The sequence below is a fragment of the Neovison vison genome, chromosome 12 (assembly GCF_020171115.1).
Source record: "Neovison vison isolate M4711 chromosome 12, ASM_NN_V1, whole genome shotgun sequence".
NCBI lineage: Eukaryota > Metazoa > Chordata > Mammalia > Carnivora > Mustelidae > Neogale > Neogale vison.
This window is the reverse complement of record NC_058102.1, coordinates 17,695,785-17,716,013: the sequence shown is the minus strand read 5'-3', so window position 1 is coordinate 17,716,013 and position 20,229 is coordinate 17,695,785. Positions and strand designations below refer to the sequence as shown.

Here is a 20,229-nt window from a genome sequence, read left to right as displayed (position 1 = left end):
GGTCCCCGCCCTCCCCCGGGAGCCGCGGCGCTGGAGCGGGCGCGGTGCATTGTGGGCAGAGGGGCGGGGGTTGGGAAGATGGCGGCTCCCAGCCTCCTCAACTGGAGGCGGGTTTCCTCCTTCACGGGGCCGGTCCCCCGCGCCCGGCACGGACACCGGGCCGTGGCCATCCGGGAGCTGATGATCATCTTTGGAGGGGGCAACGAGGGCATCGCGGACGAGCTGCACGTCTACAACACGGGTAGGCGCGGCGGCGGCTCTACGGCCCCGCCTGTGGGAGTCGCGGAGGGGGAGGGGAGGCGAGGCGGCGGCCGAGGCCCTGACAGCTGTCACCGTCGGGTCACTGCCTCTTGAGGCGGGCGGCGGGGAGTCCGGCTTGGCCGGGCCGCCGGGGTTCAGCAGTGTCCTGGGTGGCAGCTCCGTTTCCCCAGGGCCCGCGGTGCAGAACCGGGCCCCGAACGGGGCGCGCCGGCCCTCAGGCAGGCGGTCCCGGACCCCCTCCCCCCCGCAAGCCCTGCGGGCGGACGTGGGCGAGAGAGACCGTTTCCACCCTCCAGGGCCTCTTCCCGAAGTCTCGCCCACTCCGGGGGTCCAAGATCCCTCCCCTGTCAAAAACCAAAACCAACTCCAAACCAGAGCTGCTCCGGGCCTTTCTCGTCTTCGCCTGTGGTCTTTCCTTAGGAGGAAACGAATCGGGGCGGGGAGAGGGCTGGGGGTGCTGAGGAGGGAAAACGAGAGGCCTGGTACTTTCACCCCAAATACAAGCCCGTAACTGACAGGGGGCAGTCAAGATTTTTACCCCATTGGTAACCCTCTTTGGCGGGGAAGTGGTTCGTTGGTGAGACCGGCGCCTGTCTCGGCATAGTTGGGTGTGTGTGCTGAAGCTCAGCTGTGCGGCGCTCGGAGAGAGGACCGTCAGCTTGAGCACCGCTGCAAATCCCAAGTGCCCCTGGCCGGGGAGGCCCTGCCTTTGAGTGCCTCGGGATAGAAAGGAGGGTGGAATTTAATTTTCCCCAACTTGTAAAGGCTCCGGCTCTCAAGAGGAAGCTGTTTCCTTGGTGTAAGGTTAATTTACTGAATTTTGGGTCTATGTCATGATCAATGACTTTGACCAAATATCTTAATCACTGTGGTCATGTTAAGGTTAATAAAATAGTGGCATAGAAGAAATTTCATTTTTTTTTAAAACCCTCTCCTCCTCCTGGCTCTCTAGTATATAGTTTAAAAGTTATTTGACAATTTGGTATAGGGTAAAAATCCTGGCTTTGGAAAAAGTTAGACCTGGTTTGCATTTTGCTCTGCCAGTTGCCAGGATCAGCACTAAAATTACCCAACTTAAATGTCAGATTTTCACTTGTAAAATAGAGATGATGATACTCACCACCAGCAGCACTATGGCCACTTTGAACCGGAGAATTATTTATTGTAAGAGCATGCGCTGTATATTGTTAAGGTGTTTGGCAGCATCTCTCATCTCTACCCACCAGTTGCCAGGAGCATTTCTCCCCTGCCTCCAGTTAGACAACTACACATTTTTAGTTTGCTTCTGGAGGCAAAGTCATCTCCAGTTGCTCCTGGGGGCAAAGTCATCTCCGATCTCCAATAACCACTGATACAGATGATAAATATAGAGTATATACTCATAGTTTGTGATAACTATTATTATAATTGATTTTCATTTTATTTTGGCAACCAGTTACAAATCAGTGGTTCCTACCAGCTGTTAGAGGAGACATCCCTCCAGGTTGCGCTGCCCATGGATTTGTCTGTGATGGTACCAGAATATTAGTATTTGGGGGAATGGTTGAATATGGAAGATACAGCAATGAGTTATACGAGTTGCAAGTAAGTGTGTCTCAAGTTTATCTCAAGCTACAGCTTTAATAATGATCTTGCTAATTCTTCGAAAGATTGCAGAATATTTCATTGCACGTTTAAAATGGTATGAACTTCACATTTTATAAGCTTCAAGGAAAATGTTTCCACTTCATTAAAAAGCCAGAGTTTCTAATGTGAGTCTTTTTTCAATACCTAGCATAACAATTGTAACATTAAGCTATCTGTTACTTAGCATCAGTTATACATGTTACAGGTTTAGGCTTTTGTATCTTAGTTCTTCAATTTTAGCAGCAACAGAGGGCTTGTGAAAACACAGATTGCTGGGCCCTGCCCCCAAGAGTTTCTGAATCAGTATTGTCTGGTGTGAGGCCTCACCCCTGGCATTCCTTCCAAGTTCTCATGTGCTGCTGCTGGTCCCAAAACCATACTTTGCAAACCTCTACCTTCATTATAGAGATCGTTACCCTCACCCTAATAAGCATTATTTTTTATTCCTGGAAATACATGGAAAAAAAGGGTACAGTTTCATAAGTTCTTTATAAATTTGATTCTGTTAAACCATGCTCAGAGTTCTCTCTGACAGCCCTTGATTGACTTTTATTTCTGAAGTGTGCGTATGTTCACAGGGCTGTTATCATGAAGACATCTGCTAATTGACAGGTGTAGATGAATTGTACATATTCAAAAATAAATAGTTTTAGATAAATAGAGCATCCATAGCCAGAGCATGAGTTTTGATTGTCTTTACTTATGCTTACTTAAAGGTTGAAATATATAGTATCTATGGATTACCTAATTTCAGAAAGTAAGAATATATCAATTTTATTTAATCCTAAAGCTATGTATATTTAATTTTTCATTTGAAAAATATTTTAGAAATACTGCTGTTTATTGTTATGAGCTTAGGTTGCTATTGAGGAAAGCTGTGAATATGGAAGACTAAACTGACTTCCCTTTTTGGGGGGAGGGAGCAGAGGGGCAGAGGGAGAGGAAAAGAGAGAATCTTGAGCAGGCTCCACACCCTGCTCTCATGCCCCTGAGCTGAAATCAAGAGTTGGGCTTCTAACCAACTGAGCCACCCAGGTACCCCAAGAAGACTAGACTGAATTTCTATTACAGTGCTTATTTTAGTTCCAGAAATTACCTGTTTACTTGTCATTTGTCCCTAGAATAGCTTATTGGAGCCTTCTGATTGGATTTTGGTTAAAATGTATTGGTATGATGTTGTACTATTGACATATAGGAATGCTTTCTTGATATTGTCGATTGTATTTATGCTCTTTTTTAGGCAAGCCGTTGGTTATGGAAAAAAGTGAAACCTCACCCCCCTTCTTCTGGTTTACCTCCTTGTCCTCGTCTTGGACATAGCTTCTCTTTATATGGTAACAAATGCTATTTGTTTGGTGGTCTGGCAAATGAAAGTGAAGATTCAAACAATAATGTTCCCAGGTATGCTGATTCTTTTTTGGACCAAATGTGTATTTTATGACTTAGATTAAGAACATTTAATTTCTACCATTTTCAGTTATTAAAAGGGATGAAACTTAGCCTTTTGCATTTAAACCTAACAGTGAACAAATTTGTGTGTGGTTGTATTTTCCCTAGTCCCTGGAATATGTGTCTGTTTTCAAAACTGTGCCTTTTCTAATCAGAAATCATCTTATTAAATGATATTAATATAGCTGCTTATAACAAGCTATTTGTATGTATTAAGCCATAATGTATTTCACTTGTCATAAATGATAACAAAAAGTAACAAATAGTTATTTTCAAATTAGATGTCTCAAGGAACTTGGTGACAAAAATCTCACTATAGGGGCACCTGGATGGCTCAGTGGGTTAAGGCTTCTGCCTTCGGCTCAGCTCATGATCCCAGGGTCCTGGGATCGAGCTCCACATCGGGCTCTCTGCTTGGCAGGGAGCCTGCTTCCTCCTTTCTCTCTCTGCCTGCCTCTCTGCCTACTTGTGATCTCTGTCAAATAAATAAATAAAATCTTTAATAAAAAAAAACTCACTCTAAAATGAAGGCTGTTATATCCACTTTTCATATAGAAAGCTGTTACAGTGATTCATATAAGCAAATATATTTTTAACCAATTGTCTCCTCTTTTTTCCAAACAGAACCAATCGCTACCTCTCCCCCCCCCACCCCTGTAGTGTTTTGATCACATTGTCATTGTAGCACTCAGGATTTAGAGTCTGAAGGACTGTTTTCTGATTCACTGCTTACCATGTGTGTCCTTTAGTGAAAGTAATCTAATCCTGTTTTCCTTGGCTGTGAAATGGGAGTGATTAAATATCTACATTTCACTGTCATTTTGTTGGCCAAATAAGATTGTTGGCTTTACTTTCAGAGAACTTGCAGGTTGCCATCAATATATTACCTACATTACATTGATGTTAGAGCCTTAGTTTTTTTTGTCTTTCCCAAACTTTAAAAAATGACACATACCAAAACATCACGGTAAACTTAGAAACTGGAGAAAAGGGAAAAAATTTATCCCACCATAGTAAGCCAGATACTTTAACTTGTGGCACATGTCTTTTTTTGTTTTTATATTAAACAGATTTTTCTGGATACAGACTTATAAAAATGCAAGAAATTAGAAAGTATATGAAGTTCTTTCTTAGAGCATCACTGTCCTCGAACACAGGCAAACACATAATTCAATTTGACGTGCATCTTTTAGAACCCTTTTCATGTGACATGTATTAGTCAGGTTTTTTTAGGTTATTATATATAATGGGCAAGCTTATCAAATTTATGCTGCTTGAGGGAGCCAATAGATAAATGCAGTGCTTTTGAAAGCCTCTGGTTAAAGATAGCAGATTCATTTCTGTTCACATTCCACTGGTCAGTGATCCAGGACTGAGTGTTCTGCCTAGCAGGAAAGGGGAGGTGGGGAACATTGATTTGATCCTACACAGACATGTATTCTCTTTTATAGAAGTGGAATCTTTTTTTTTTTTTTTTTTGCTTTGTAACTTCGGGCGTTTACCTGTTTGTTTTTGTTGTTGTTTTTTCCTTTAATAGTATATCTTCAAGATCTTTTACGGCAGTAGATAAAAATTGACCTTAATTTTTTTTAATGGCTAAAAGTAGTCTGAATTATGTAAATTACTTAACCATTCCCCTACTGGCAGACATTTAAATATTTCCACTTTTTTTGCTGTTACAGTCTTTGCACATGTATAACTATTTTTGTTTTTGCCATTTTTGTTTTTTTAGAGAGAGAGAGAGAGAGCGAGGGTTGGGGGCGGGGTTGGGTAGAGGGAGATAGAGAGAGAATCTTCAGCAGGCTCCATGCATAGCGTGGAGCTGGTCACGGGACTTGATCTCATAATCCTGAGATCATGTCCTGAGCTGAAATCAAGAGTCACATGCTTAACGACTGAGCAACCCAGGAACCCCAATTTTTGTAGGATTCATACTTGTAAATGGCATCAGCGGGAGGGACATCAAGGGTATTTACATTCAACTTTGTTAGGTATTCCTGAGTCAGCTTCCAAAGATCCAAAACCGTTTTATACTCCTAAGTGTACGGGATTGCCTACACCCTTAACAGTATTGAATTGTCTCGCTCTTACTAGTTTTTACCAAACTAATAGGTGAACTACATTTCATGGATTTATTTTGATTTTTTAAAAAAACTGGTAATGAGGGGCGCCTGGGTGGCTCAGTTGGTTAAGCGGCTGCCTTCAGTTTAGGTCATGATTCCAGGGTCCTGGGAATAAGCCCTGCATCGGGCTTGGTGGGGAGCTTCTCCTTGTTCTACTGCTCTCCCTGCTTGGGCTCTCTTGCTCTCTCTGTCAAATAAATTAATAAAATCTTAAAAAAAAAATGGTAACGACTGGGCACCTGGATGACTCAGTCGGTGGTGTCCAACTCTTGATTTTGGCTCACGTCATGATTTCAAAGTCATGAGATCCAGACCCATGTCAGGCTGCAGGCTCCACAATGAGTCTGCTTGTCCTCTCCCACTCCCTCTACTCCTCCCCAAGTGTGTGCGTGCACACACTTGCCCTCTATCTAAAATAAGTAAATAAATAAAATCTCTTTAAAAAACTGGCCATGAGCTTGATTAACTATGTTTATTGGACATTTGCAGCTCCTTTTCTGAAATTGTTCATATCCTTATTCATTTTTCCTTTTTAAATAGAGTATAAATTATACACCATAAAATTCAAACTTCTTATATCATATTCCAGTGATTTTAGTCAGTTTGCTGTGTTGTGTATCTATCACCATAATTCATATTTTTTTCAAGTCTTCTGTTTGCCTTTTTTAAAAGGGTTTTCATTTTGTGTTATCAGGTTTGACAATATTTTTCTTTTATTGCTTTCTGCTTAGGAAGATGATTCTACCCCACAGCTCTCTGGTACCTTCACAGCTTTGTTGTGTTCAAAATATTAATAGATTTAGAATATATTTTTGTGACTAGTATGAGGTATTTTTACTTTTTCTTCCTAATGGATTTTCAACTCCTCACTACCATTTATTAAATAAGTCATTTTATTCCTCATTGATTTGAAGTCCCATCTGTATCACATCTTAATCCTCATACAAATGGGTCTTGTTCTAGCTTTCAGGATCAGGAATTATGAATTACACTCTGAGGGCCAAATTTGGTCTGCTACCTTCCTGTCTTTGTTAATAAAGTTTTATTGGAACACAGCCATGCTCATTCATTTACATGTTGTTAAAAGAGCAAAGTTGAGGGGCACCTGGGTGGCTCATTCGGTTAAGAGGCTGCCTTGGGCTCAGGTCATGATCCCAGGGTCCTAGTATAAAGACCCATGTTGGGCTCCCTGCTCCATGGGCTGCTTCTCCCTCTCCACTGCTTGTGCTCTCTCTCATGCTTTCTCTCTCTCTCAAATAAATAAATTAAATATTTTTTTAAAAAGAGCAAAGTTGAGTAGTTGTGAGAGAACTTATAGCTTCCATAGCCTTAAATACTTACTGTCTAGCTTTTTACAGAAAATTTTTCTTAGCTCTTGTTCAAGATTCTATTCTGTTTCATTAATATATTTACTTTTCGGGCACCTGGGTGGCTCAGTGGGTTGGGCCGCTGCCTTCGGCTCAGGTCATGATCTCAGGGTCCTGGGATCGGGTCCCACATCGAGCTCTCTGCTCAGTGGGGGGCCTGCTTCCCTTCCCCTCTCTCTGCCTGCCTCTCTGCCAACTGTGATCTCTCTCTGTCAAAAAAATAAATAAAATCTTTAAAATATATATATATATATATTTACTTTTCTGTCATGGATTGTGATGTTTTCTATAGGTTTCGGGTATTTGCCTTTGATCAGATTAAAGAAGTTTAAAAAAAATTCTAGTTTGCTGATTAATTTTTTCCTCTCTTTTTAGCCAAAAATGGGTGTTCATATTCATTTTAGACATAGAAATGAACTTACTATTTCTTTTCTTTAATCCATTAATTGTGTGAATTATATTATTAGGTTCTAAAATATAAGCCATCTTTTTATTTGTGGCTAAGCCCCAGTTTGTTGCATTACAGTGTTCTTTTCATACTTTGCTGAATTCATTTTGCTAACAGTTATTTGTACTGTCTATAGTCACCAGTGATTTTCCCTATATTGACTTTATTTGGGATAGTGGGGTCTTATTCTAAACTGATTTGAGTAACAGGATTCTGTAATTCCTGGGAATATAACCAGGGCTGTGTTCTGAGGTAATGGGAAGCTTTCCGTCTTTTATTATGCTTAAATAACATAATTTCTTGAATATTTAGTAGAAATTCCCATAATTATCTGAGATTAGTATAATTTAGGAAGATGACCTTTGCCTCACTTTTCAATATTTTTTATAGTTATTGATCTATTTAGATTTTCCACTTTTTCTTGAATCATTTGATAATTTGTTTTCCTTGAAAAATCATGCATTTTACTTAGATTTTTACAGTTTTTGATAAAACTTCTAAGTACTCTGTATATTTAGAATCTCTGTTTCTGTAGTTACATCTCTTTTCTCATTTATAAATGTGTATGTTGTCTTTTCTCTGATCAGACACATGAGTGGTTTGATGGTTTCAAAGAACCATTTTTTAGTTTTTTTAGTTTTTTTATTGATTTATTTTTATTTTTCACTTATTTTCTTTATTCATTTCTTTACATTTTTTCTTTTTTCTGACTTCTTCTAACTTTTAATAGTTTTGGTGCCTTTTCCAACTTTTTTCTAACTTCTAGTAATTTGAATGCCTATTAGTTCACTTATTTTCAGTATTATTTTCTAATAAATGCTACACATTTTTCTCCGGTTATGGCTCTGGCCATATTCTGTAGGTTTTGCTATATAGTGCTCTTATTGTCATTGCTTTTTATTTTCTCTTTAACCCAATATTAATTTGGCATAAATCTGTAAAAATTTCCAAATGGAAAGTTTTGTTACTATTGCTAATATATTGCTTTATTATATCGTGTTTAAAAATATGTGATCTGTGGGGTTTCTCCTTTTTGGAGATAGTCTTTGTGGTGTATGTCAATCAGTTTTTGTGATTATTCCATAGGTGTTCATAAAGATTGTAAGTTCTTGGTGTTGGGTACAAGGTTCTTTATTAGATCACTGTTTTAAATTATTATTTGAAGCTTTTTAATTTTGTGAGTCTAGATCACATCAACTTCTGAATGACATGTTAAAATCTCCCAGTGTTATTGTGAATTTATTGTTTATTTCTTATATATCTACTTTCAATCTACATGTATTATTTTGCTGTAGACTTATCTTTTGTAAATACGGCTAACAGTTGACTAGTATGAACTGGTGATAGAGCTTACTGGTTGGCATCCATTCTGATCTGTGTAAGTCTGTGCCACATCCGTTGTCAAAACAGTTTTGATGTTATCATTGCTGTTAATTGCTTTATAGCTGGTTTCAGGGTTCTTTTTAAAAAAATTTTATTTTTAGATTTTATTTATTTGAGAGAGAGAGAGAGAGAATGAGTGGTGGGACAGGCAGTGGGAGAAACAGACTCCTTGTGGAGAGCAGGGAGCTGGATGTGGGACTCAATCACAGGCCGCCGAGATCATGACCTGAGCCAAATGCAGACACTTAACCATCTAAGCCACCCAGGTGCCCGGGTTTCAGGGTTCTTTTATTTTGATTTTCTTACAGGTTTCCTACCCCCAAGAGACTTTGTCTCCTAATAGAGACGCTTTTTCCTACCTTTGTGTTTTATGTTTTCCATTTATTCTGCTTTTGTTGCTTCTCCATCTCCAGCCCTCTGCCTTTGCTAGATTTTTAAAAATCATTATGAAGTTGAACATTTGCATGTGTATGTGTTTGTTTTTCTGTGTCTCTGTGTGTGTATGTGCACATTTTTACAATTTTTATTTCTCAGTCTGTGAACTGTCAGTTTTATATCCTTTTATTTGTATCTATTGTGTGATTGGTTGTAATCTTGATCTTGTAGGAACCTTTTACATTTAGAAAATTTTATCTTTTTCTGTGATGTGTACCAAATTTCTTTTCATAGTTTGTCTTTCTTTTGACATTGCTTTATAGTTTTTTTCCCTAACCATCTTATTAACTACTTTTTTTAGACCATGCTTTGCTTATTTTTCCTTTTCCTTTTTCTTTACTGTTTTTTTTCTTTCCATGTAATGATATGAAAGTTACACATACTAATTCTGTGCTTGCCTTAGTTGTTCAGAAATTATCACATACATTTAAACCGAAAGGGTCTTGTCATCTTTGAGAATAGATTACGGTCTTTACCTTCTTTTGCTTTTCCCATATGTTCTATATATTCTTGAATCTTATTCCATATTATAATAACGCTAAGAAGCTAATTTTTTGGTCAGTCTTTCACAGTATTATTTAGACCTCACAACCATACTTATAAACATCAATTTAGGGGCACCTGGGTAGCTCAGTTGGTTAAGCATTTGCCTTCAGCTCAGGTCATGATCCCCGGGTCCTGGGATCGAGCCCAGCATCAGCCTACTTCTCCCTCTCCCTCTGCCTGCCCCTCACACTGCTTGTGCATTCTCTTTCTCTCTCTCTTTCTGTCAAATAAGTAAATTTTTAAAAATCTTAAAAATTTCTTTGTACTACCATTTCTCTTACTCATTTTTTTCCTTGAATGTCTTAATTTTCTGGAATAAATGTAAAATCTTTTTTTTTCCCCAAAACAATTTTATGGCTAACCTTTAAAGTTTTGGTGTTTTTTTTTTTTTTTTAAGATTTATTTATCTGGGGGTGGATGGGCAGAGGGAGAGGACGAGAGAGTCTCAAGCAGACTTCACGCTGAGCACAGAGCACAGCACAGGCCTGATTCCATAACCCTGAGATCATAACCCAAGCTGAAATGAAGAGTCAGATGCTTAACCAACTGTGCCACCCAGGGGCCCCTAAACTTTGAAGTTTTTTATGTCCTGAAGTGTTTTAATTTTGGTCCCATATTTGAGCAATAATTTGATAGGACATACATTCCTATGAAAGTCATTTTGCTCAAAATATTGAAAACACCATGTCACAGATGAAAAAGTTTAATGCCAGTTTCTAGAGTTTAAGAAAAAAAAAAAAAACTATGTTGGGCACTGATATATTATAGAGTGAATGTTTTAAATGATCTTTTTTTTTTTTTAAAGATTTTTTTTATTTGACAGAGAGAAATCACAAGTAGACAGAGAGGCAAGCAGAGAGAGGGGAGGAAGCAGGCTTCCTGCAGAACAGAGAGCCTTATGCGGGGCTCCATCCCAGGACCCTGGGATAATGACCTGAGCCGAAGGCAGAGGCTTTAACCCACTGAGCCACCTAGGCGCCCCTATAGAGTGAACATTTTAAAAGAAAAAAGTTGCAAAAAAACATTTGTAATATGTCTCATTTATACATATGTGGATGTTCATAGAGGTCAGAAAGGGTATTTACCAATTATTGCCAATTGTGATTGTCCTGGTTATCTAGTACCATGTAATAAATTCCTCCAAAAGTTAGTATGCAAAATAACATTTATTATGTTCAGGGATTCTGTGCATCAGGAATTCAGGCAGGACACAGCAGTGATGGCTAGGCATGGAGATGGGAAGTCTTGAACGGTCACTCCTATATCTTGTGCCTGTTCTGGGATAACTGAAGGATGGACTGAACTGGGGCCATCCTTCTACATGCCTATATGTGCCACTCCATATGGGGTTTATATGTGCCACTCCATATGGGGTTTTTGTGGCAGTTTGATTTGTATGATGCTTCAGGATTCCAAGAACAAGTGTTCTGTAGTGAAGCTTCATTAGCCTTCTGTGATCAAACCATGGAAGTCATCTAGTGGCATTCACCATACTCTTGTGGCAGCAGTCACGGGCTCACCCAGAATCGCGAGTGGGGACTGACATAGCTCCTACTTCCTGATGGGAGGTGTCCCAATTTGTGGCTATGTTTTGAAACCATCACAGTTGTCATGGACAAGAGTGTTGGTTAAATGATGGCAGGAATTTTTTAAAAATCTCTTCTGTTCACTACTGATCCCCAGAAGAGTACTTGAGATACAGTAGTGTTTGATAAGTACATAATGAGTGAGGGATGGGGTTTTTGGTCCCCTAATGCTTTTTGTACCAAATGAATGTTTCACAGCAAGCATAGATTATCTTTATAAATAGAAACAAAAATCAAAGGGTTTATATTATGTTAATGCTTTAATTTATTTCATGATATCCTAGATATTTGAATGATTTCTATGAGTTGGAGCTCCAGCATGGTTCTGGTGTTGTGGGTTGGAGCATTCCAGTGACTAAAGGAATTGTGCCTTCTCCAAGAGAATCCCACACAGCTGTCATATATTGCAAAAAAGATTCTGGAAGTCCTAAGATGTATGTCTTTGGTGGAATGTGTGGTGCTCGCCTGGATGATCTATGGCAACTTGACTTAGGTAAGCTTACCTTGATTCAGGCTCAGGAATTGGTTATGATTGATAAGGACAAATGTAAAAATCGCTTTTGAAAAATATTTTTGGTTACAGCATTTATTGAGTTGCACTTAGATTTACAGAAGGCACTTGTAGCCAGCTCTGGGACAGCTGAGATGTATGCAAATGGTAGCTAATCAATGAAGTTAAACAAATGAATGTTTGATTTATGGCAGTAACTCTCCTGTGCTCCTTATAAATAGGGTCGCCATATGTTGTGGTTTGCCTGAAAGGGCCCTGATTTATGCTTACTGTCCTCTGTAATTATTGGTAGTACCAATTATCACTCCATAAAGTGTCCCATTTGGGAATGATCAAATTTATGTGGTTTTTCTGTCTACAGGAAATGTAACATTAGTAACGTTATTGCTGGTCAGTGAAAACACTGGCTAGCTCTTTTTAAAGGGATCCTAGGAGTGAGTGATTGATTGGAGGGTAGGTGTGCCTCTCACTTTCAACTATCTTCTACACAGTGTGTTCTTGCTTAAAATGTTAAAACCCCTAATCTGGTTTTAATGCAAAATTGGTGGCACCCTAAATACTTCCCATTACAGATGCTAACATTCAGGTGTAAACAAGATTATTGTAATTGACTATTTATGTCAGCTGGAAATGTTTATTTTATTTTATTTTATTTTTTTAAAGATTTTATTTATTTATTTGACAGAGATTACAAGTAGGCAGAGAGGCTGTCAGAGAGAGGAGGAAGCAGGCTCCCTGCTGAGCAGAGAGCCGGATGTGGGGCTCTATCCCAGGACCCTGGGATCACGACCCGAGCCGAAGGCAGAGGCTTCAACCCACTGAGCCACCCAGGCACCCCGAAATGTTCATTTTAAGATGAAATTCAAGTAATGGTTTTGAAACATCTTTGCTTCTTTTTGTTAAGTCCTTTTTTGTTTTATTTTTTAAAATTCTGCAAGGTGAGAAGCGCCTGGGTGGTTCAGCCGTTAAGCATCTGCCTTCGGCTCCGGTCATGATCCCAGGCTCCTGAATCTGGCTCTGAATCTGACTTCCTGCTCAGCAGGGAGCCTGCTTCTCCTTTTCACACTCCCCCTGCTTGTGTTCCCTCTCTCAAGGTCTCTCTCTCTCTGTCAAATAAATAAATAAAATCTTTTTTTTTTTTTTAATTCTGCAAGGTGAGGTAATTTGCTATTATTAAACCAAATTGCTAACATACTTATTTTTACTTCTAGAAACTATGTCTTGGTCAAAACCAGAAACTAAAGGGACAGTGCCACTTCCACGAAGCCTTCACACAGCCAGTGTTATAGGAAACAAGTATGATGGTTTTCTTTTTTTCACTTTTTTTTAAAACCAACTTAAGAAAGATACACGCAAAGAGTGGTGCTACCCATTGCTTGGAAATAGATTATTGAATTTAACAATGATTGTGTCTACTAAAGCTAGAATAGTAAGCCTATAGAAGCTAGAATACTTACTGTGCCATTTTCTTATCCTGCCTCTTACATTTCTGTACATTTCTTACAGTGCCTTGCACAGAATAGATATTACGTAAGTGTGAAGGAGAGTGTTGTCTCACTGACCTGGCCTCCATTGCCAGGTTTGACTCACCTAACTCCCTGTTCCATTTTACTTTTTTTTGGTAGCACTTGATTTGTCCTCAGATACGAACTCAGTATGCACACAAAGTGACTGACCTTTGAATAGAGTTGTGGTTAGAACATAAACTCTGTAACCAGATTGCACAAATTCAAGTCACCAGTTTTGTTATTTGTCATGTATGACCTGGGGCAAGGAAATTTAATCTGTCTTTACCTCAATTTCCACACATAAAAAATGCAGATAATATTAAAACCTATATCTGGCTTGAGGATTAAATGGATTAATACGTATGAAATGCTTCAAACAGTGGCTGGTACATAAAGAGCACTCAATAAAGGTTAGCTATTACTATCATCAACAAGTTCTCTTATTTGTGCATTATTATGTAAAGAGAAATTAATTATTTTCTTTGTGTAGGGATTTTTTCCTATAAATAATGTTTTAGGAAACAACTAGAACCTCATTAGTTCTTTTTTAAAAATAGCCATAAACAAAATCTAATAAGCTATATTTTTTAGAATATCAGAATCCTTTTATAAAATGCAGTTTTCCATTGGAACTCTAATAGACAAAATAGGAAATTGAGCTTGTCTAGTTGGCATGAGGTTACATGGGCCCTGAGTGCTGCCTGATGAACCTTTCTCCTTCAGCAGCTATTAGACCTATCTCAAGAACCCTTAGGGCCCCAAGGGACATAGTTTAAAGTTTTTTATTTGAGTGATATCAATGACAAAAGTTATAGGAAACTTAATCCTTTTTGGTTACTGTATGCATACAACTCTGAATTTGACTTTAGGTGTCATAGGTCATTCGACTATCTTTCTGACTGAGGTACACTTAGTATATTATATATAATATTGATTTTCAAATGTATTGTAAGTGAAATATTCCCCACTTTATGTAACTTGCGGAGAGAAATAATTTGATTCTGTATTGCTTCATGAAATTGTAAACTCTTCAGAGAAGACCACTTTATTCATTATCTTACTCCCATTACCTTGATCATAAGTAAGTGAATAGTCCTGAAGCTTTGAATCAACAAATAAGAAATTTAAGTCTATTCTTAGCATTTTAAATCTAAAAAAAAAAAAAAATTAAAGCTTTAGAAAAAAAATCAGCCACTTTATGTTCTCTCTTTTTGTTCAGGATGTACATTTTCGGTGGATGGGTTCCACATAAGGGGGAGAATATTGAGACTTCGCCTCATGATTGTGAATGGAGATGTACTAGTTCATTTTCTTACCTAAATCTTGGTGAGTCTTTTAAGAGTTACTTACTGAGATAAAACTTATTAATAAAAGAATTTTTGTTATTTTGTTGTTTAAGAACACTATAGTAGTCATAGATATTTCTATCTTCTAGATACAGCAGAGTGGACCACCCTAGTATCAGATTCTCAGGAAGATAAAAAAAATTCAAGACCAAGACCAAGAGCTGGACACTGTGCTGTTGCAATTGGCACTCGATTATATTTTTGGAGTGGAAGAGACGGCTACAAAAAAGCACTGAATAGTCAAGTTTGCTGCAAGGATCTTTGGTATCTTGATACTGGTAGGTAAGAGTATTCAATAAATATTTTTCCTTCAGGTAAATAAATACTTGAGCCCTACCTGTCTCTTGAGATTTAGTGTAAATGCCACTGCCTCTCTTTTCCATAATTAAAAATGAATGGAAGAAATATTGTATGTAGATATTTCCTACTCCAAGAGAATTCCCTTTTTTTCCCCCAAGAGAGTTTCTTAATGTCCCTTTCCTTGAGTATAGACTGGATTTAGTGACTCCCTTCCAAACCACAGAATATGGAAAAGGACCAGTAGTAGTTTAACAGTAGACAAACCTGGAAAATACCATCTTAATCAAATAATCAGTATTAATAGCACTAATGATAGTCATGTTGAATCATTTAGCCCTGCTTCTTGTGTGATGTGTTCAGGAGAAACTTCACCTGTGTTACTGCAAAATCCATAACCTCACTCTGAGAAATTACCAACAAACCCAGAATGAGGGACATCCTAGACATTCTATATGAATAGAGCTCTTCAAAAACTTCAAAGTGTTGGAAAACAAGGAAAGCGAGGGGTCAGTTAAGGCTCAGTCAGTTAGTTAAATGCCTGCCTTTGGCTCAGGTCATCATCTCAGGGTCCTGGGATTCAGCCCTGCTTTGGGCTCCCTGCTTCTCCCTCTCCCTCTGTGATCTCTCACTTTTGCTCTCTTTCAAATAAATGAATAAAATCTTTTAAAAAAACAAAAAACAAGGAAAGTGAGAAATAGTCACAAACTAGAGGAGACTAAGAAATAGTCAGAAATTACAGGAGACTATTAGATTGGATGGAACAAGCACACACACACACACGTTAGTTGGAAAACTGGTGATATCTGAGTAGTCTGTAGTTTAGTTAATAGTATTATTCCAGTGTTAATTTCTTAGTTTTAATGAATATGTTAGCATTAAGGGAAACAGTAAAGAGTATATGGGAACTCTGTTTTTTCTGTAAATCTCAAAGTATTCCAAAATAAAGGATTTTTTAAAAAGATTTATTTTTAGAGAGAGAGAGAGACTGCATAGAAAACATGGGAGGGGGACAGGCAGAGGGAGAGGGAGAGGATCCCAAGCAGTTTCCCAGCTAAGCATGGAGCCTAAGGTAGGGCTCAGTCCCACAACTCTGAGATCATGACCTGAGCCAATATCAAGAGTCAGATGCCCAACCAACTGAGCCAGCCAGGTGCCCCTGAAAAGATCTTTACAAAAGTAGTTCAATACTAAAAATTTTAAAATACAGAACTCATCCATTTTTTTCAATAAATACTTATTGATTGACACATGTCTATCAGGAATTTTTCTAGGTTGTTTTATATGCTGAGAAGTGAAATGTTACAGCAGTGAAAGAGACTGATATGATAATGCCTGATATCAAATAACTTATATTCTTGGAAAGTATGAGGGCAGCAGGATGACAGGCACTAATCAGACAAATTAACAAAATAAGTTCCGTTTCTGGTAATTGTGTGAAGATAGTAACATAGACCACTGGGATAGTAGATGGGGTACTGGTATAGATACCACTAACTTCAGGGTGGGTAGTTAGAAAAGTATGAGACGGCATTTGGGATATGCATGGGACGGCATTTGGGTATCCAAATGGAGAGAAGATGCTATCCATAGGAAAGACTAGGGGATAAACACTATAGCAAGGGTGAACAGCAAGTACAAGGGCCCTGAAATAGGAACACTTGGTACATTTGGGAACAGATTTGAGCTCAGTGGAAGAGGACAGTGTAGGAATGGAGGTTAGGGAAGTGACAGCAGGACAGATCATGTAAGGCCTTGCACATCATGGAAGTTTAGGTTGTTTATAAAGTACAAGGGTAGTTTATTTATAAGTTGGAAGGAGAGATGTGTCGTGATCTGATGTATGTTTCGGAATGGGCACTGCATTTGTTTGGAAAATAAATTGTAGGTGGGCAAAAGTGCACACAGGGAGACCAGTTAGAAGTCTTTCACAGGAGTCTGAGAAGTCTTAAGACTACAGTGGTGCCAGTGGAGATGGGGAGGAGTGGGTGAATTCTGGATATGTTTTGGAGTTCTTATCGACAGAATGGCTGATGAATTGGGTGTGGCATGTGGCACAAAGAGGGGAATGGAGGATGAACTTTTTAGCTTGAATAATTTGGTGGCATTTCCATTTACTGGGTTGGGGAAGACTGAGGAGAATACCAGTTTGTGGAGAAAATTAAGTTTCATTTAGACTATGCTAAGTTTGAAATAAGGAGGTGAAATATGTAGTTGATGAATAAAGAAATCTGGAGGTCAGTCAAGAAATCAAATCAAAAGAGATGTAATGTATGTTGCTACATGAGAAAAGCAGATTATAAACCATGCCTATGATTCCAGTTTCTTTTAAGCATATAAACAGAAAAATCTGGAAGTATACATTGTGTACCAAAATGTTATCTAAAAGGTGATATTCAGCATTTTCTGAAAGGTTTTTCTCTCATCTTTATTTTCTACAGAGGCATGTATTGCTTTGGTAATATAGAAACAGTTTAATTTTAAAATTAAGATAATTGGAAAATAATAAATGGAACTACTAAGTTAGAGACTAAATATTTTCTGTGGAAGAAGCACACACTAGTAAGCAGGAAAGAAATACAGAAAATTCAACTTACTGATGCATCTTCAAAATTGGGAGTTGTTGCCTGAAGTCCAAGGATAAACTTTAGTCTCTGAGATTGGAAGAAAAATATGTGTGTATAGGTTTTTCTTGGCCTAAAACATCACTCTCAACAGATTATCTAAGGGATCTGTGACTAAGGGATCTGGCCAGTTTTTGCATAAACCTTTTCTTTAGACATGAATAGCTATCTAAAAGTAATTGTGGCCACTATCATAAGGTCGAAGTTTAGACTTTGCTTCTCCTCTTGATAAATTGGCATGAATTTGGGGGATTAGGGAAATGAGGGCTCTTCATCTTGCCTGTTTTCACTTTTAGTTAATCTTTGTGAATTTGTTAATATTTAAAAGAGTGGTTAATTCCATGAAGCTTTTTTATGCAAAATAGCAGTCTTTTGCTCCAACCTTCCTCTTATTTTCACAATCATCTGCTTTCAACTCTGTTAAACAATTCTTTTGATATTTACTTCCATATTTCCATATAACACAAATATATTGTTACTTTGATTTTTTTCAGTTTAGACATAAAATGCTCACTTTCTACTCTGGAAATTAAGGATTTAATCTCTTCTTCCCATCATTCCTCACCTCTCTCCTATGTGTCTTTCCTACCCCCATTTTCTCAATATGATTATACCATAATTTTGTTAGATGAGTATTCATTGTTTACATTATGATCACATAAACACTGTTTGCAGGTGAGCCATGTAAAATATTGTTATACTTTCCTTGCACAATTTTTTATTTGCCATGGATTAATAATTGTTACTTTTGTTTGTTTTAGATTTGTATGTATTTACCACGAATTCAATCCATACTCTGTTATTTGTTTAAATCTTCTCTCACTATGGTTAGATGCATCAGATATTCTATCAAATTTCATCGTCTTGAAGAAATTTCTCCTGCTCCAAACTGGGATGATTGTCCTCCACAAATCGAGCCCAGCTATCATCTTGGCGTCTCCCTTCATCATCTTCCTGGGGATATCTTTTGCCTCTCACCTGTGCCGGATTCCCTGTTTCCTGGATTCCATATTTTTTCCCTTTCTTAGTTTACTTTTTCATTTTTTGTGGAACACATCCCAGGAAAAGGGTGCATAGGTGATAAATTTATTTTGAGATTTTGCATTGTTTGGAAGTATGTTCAGTCTTTCTTCCACTTAATTGGCGATTTGCATGATAATAGAATTCTACACAGGAAGTCATTACTCTTCAAAATTTTGAAAGCATTGTTACACCGTTTTCAAGCTTCTAGGTTTTTGTTGAGAAACCCAAACCATTTCTGATTTTTGTTCTTTTTAAATGTGATCTTTCCCCTCACCCTTGATAGCTTTCAGGGTTTTTTTGTTTGTTTGTTTGTTTGTCCCTACTATTCTTAAATTTTATGGTGATGTTCTTAAATTTCATTGTACTTCTATTTTTAACCCATTGTGTTGAGTACTTATTGGGCCCTTTTGGTTTGGAAACTCATGGTCTTCAGTTCTGGGTATTTTCTGGATTTATTTCATTGATTTGTACCCCTTCTGTTTTCTCTCTTTTCTCTCCATGTAACTTCTGTTATGTGGGTGGTATACTTCTTGGATTTGTCTTCTTCTTATTTCCTTGTATAGGTTGTCTTACTTTAAGAAATTTAAATAAACCTGATTGTGAATAGGATTATAGAGAAATCTACGTGGGGAATAGTTGGAGGAACTAGGTTTACTTACCCTCTAAAACACAGTCATCAAATTTTTCTCTAATGGGCTAGATAGTGAATATTTTAGGCTTTGTAGGCCATATGGTCTCTATTATAATGATGCAATTCTGCTGCTGTAGAAAAAGCAATGATAACTAATACATAAACAAATGAGCATCGCTGTGTTTCAATAAAACTTTATTTACAAAAACACATTATAAGCCAGCCAGTTTGCTGACCCCTTCTCTAAAAAATACAAAAAGACAGATAATAGACTTGTTCAATATCTATAAGGATTCTATATAAGGATTAAATTATAGCTTACAGATATCAACTCACTAGAAGAAAAAATTTTCTTATATAACTGGCTAAAGATGGAATGTACTCCTTTAGGAATTCTGAGTTCTCTGAATTGGTAGGTAAACAAAAAGAGGACAAGGATAATGTAGGAATAATCTCAGGTTCTTTTTCCCAGTTCTAAAACTCTATGATTGTTATTGTTTTGGAAATGTTGGTAATATTTTATACCAAAGTAGTTACTTGTATGGGGTAGTACAAGTTTTGATAAGAGGGTATTAACTTCGAGAAGTTGTGATTTTCCAAAATATGTCCAAATCATCTTAGCTAACATAAACAGTATTTCTGACTTGTATACTATTGGCTGAAAATTGCCTCATTAAAATTCTAAAAATCTTACAAAGAAGGTAAAATAATGTAGCTATAACTATAAGATACTTCCTTCCCCCCACCCTTGTACTTCTATGATTAAACATTTCTTTCTGATTCTGATGACACAAATAGCTTGGAACTGGATTGTTTTGTGTGTAGAGCTATTTGTATAAGGAACTAACTAAGTAAGTAGAATCAGAACCCCAAACTGTTTTCATTTGACCTATGATAGCTATGTTTATCTGAGTAAATTTTCTCCTTCTTGGTAGACAGTTGAAATACTCATTGCTAATGTTTTCAGAGCCCTAGACCCACACAAACTATGTAGGCAAAATATTGATACATTGGAAAAAAAATTGATACATTGGAAACATCAATGTATAATGTCAATATTGTTCT

The 20,229-nt window shown here is 37.7% G+C and overlaps 1 protein-coding gene across 2 annotated transcripts in view; it reads left to right on the top strand.

Moving 5' to 3' along the window:
• The first annotated feature begins 70 nt into the window (after positions 1 to 70).
• The window catches only part of HCFC2 (host cell factor C2), a 34,553-nt gene continuing 14,394 nt past the window's right edge, over positions 71 to 20,229 (top strand). For both annotated transcript variants that reach the window (XM_044229153.1, XM_044229154.1), the window contains exons 1-7: positions 71 to 241; positions 1,697 to 1,845; positions 3,128 to 3,288; positions 11,509 to 11,717; positions 12,947 to 13,031; positions 14,463 to 14,569; positions 14,679 to 14,867. In XM_044229153.1, coding sequence (XP_044085088.1) covers positions 79 to 241; positions 1,697 to 1,845; positions 3,128 to 3,288; positions 11,509 to 11,717; positions 12,947 to 13,031; positions 14,463 to 14,569; positions 14,679 to 14,867 — 1,063 coding nt within the window. In that variant the 5' untranslated portion in view covers positions 71 to 78. The remainder of the gene's footprint in view (positions 242 to 1,696; positions 1,846 to 3,127; positions 3,289 to 11,508; positions 11,718 to 12,946; positions 13,032 to 14,462; positions 14,570 to 14,678; positions 14,868 to 20,229) is intronic.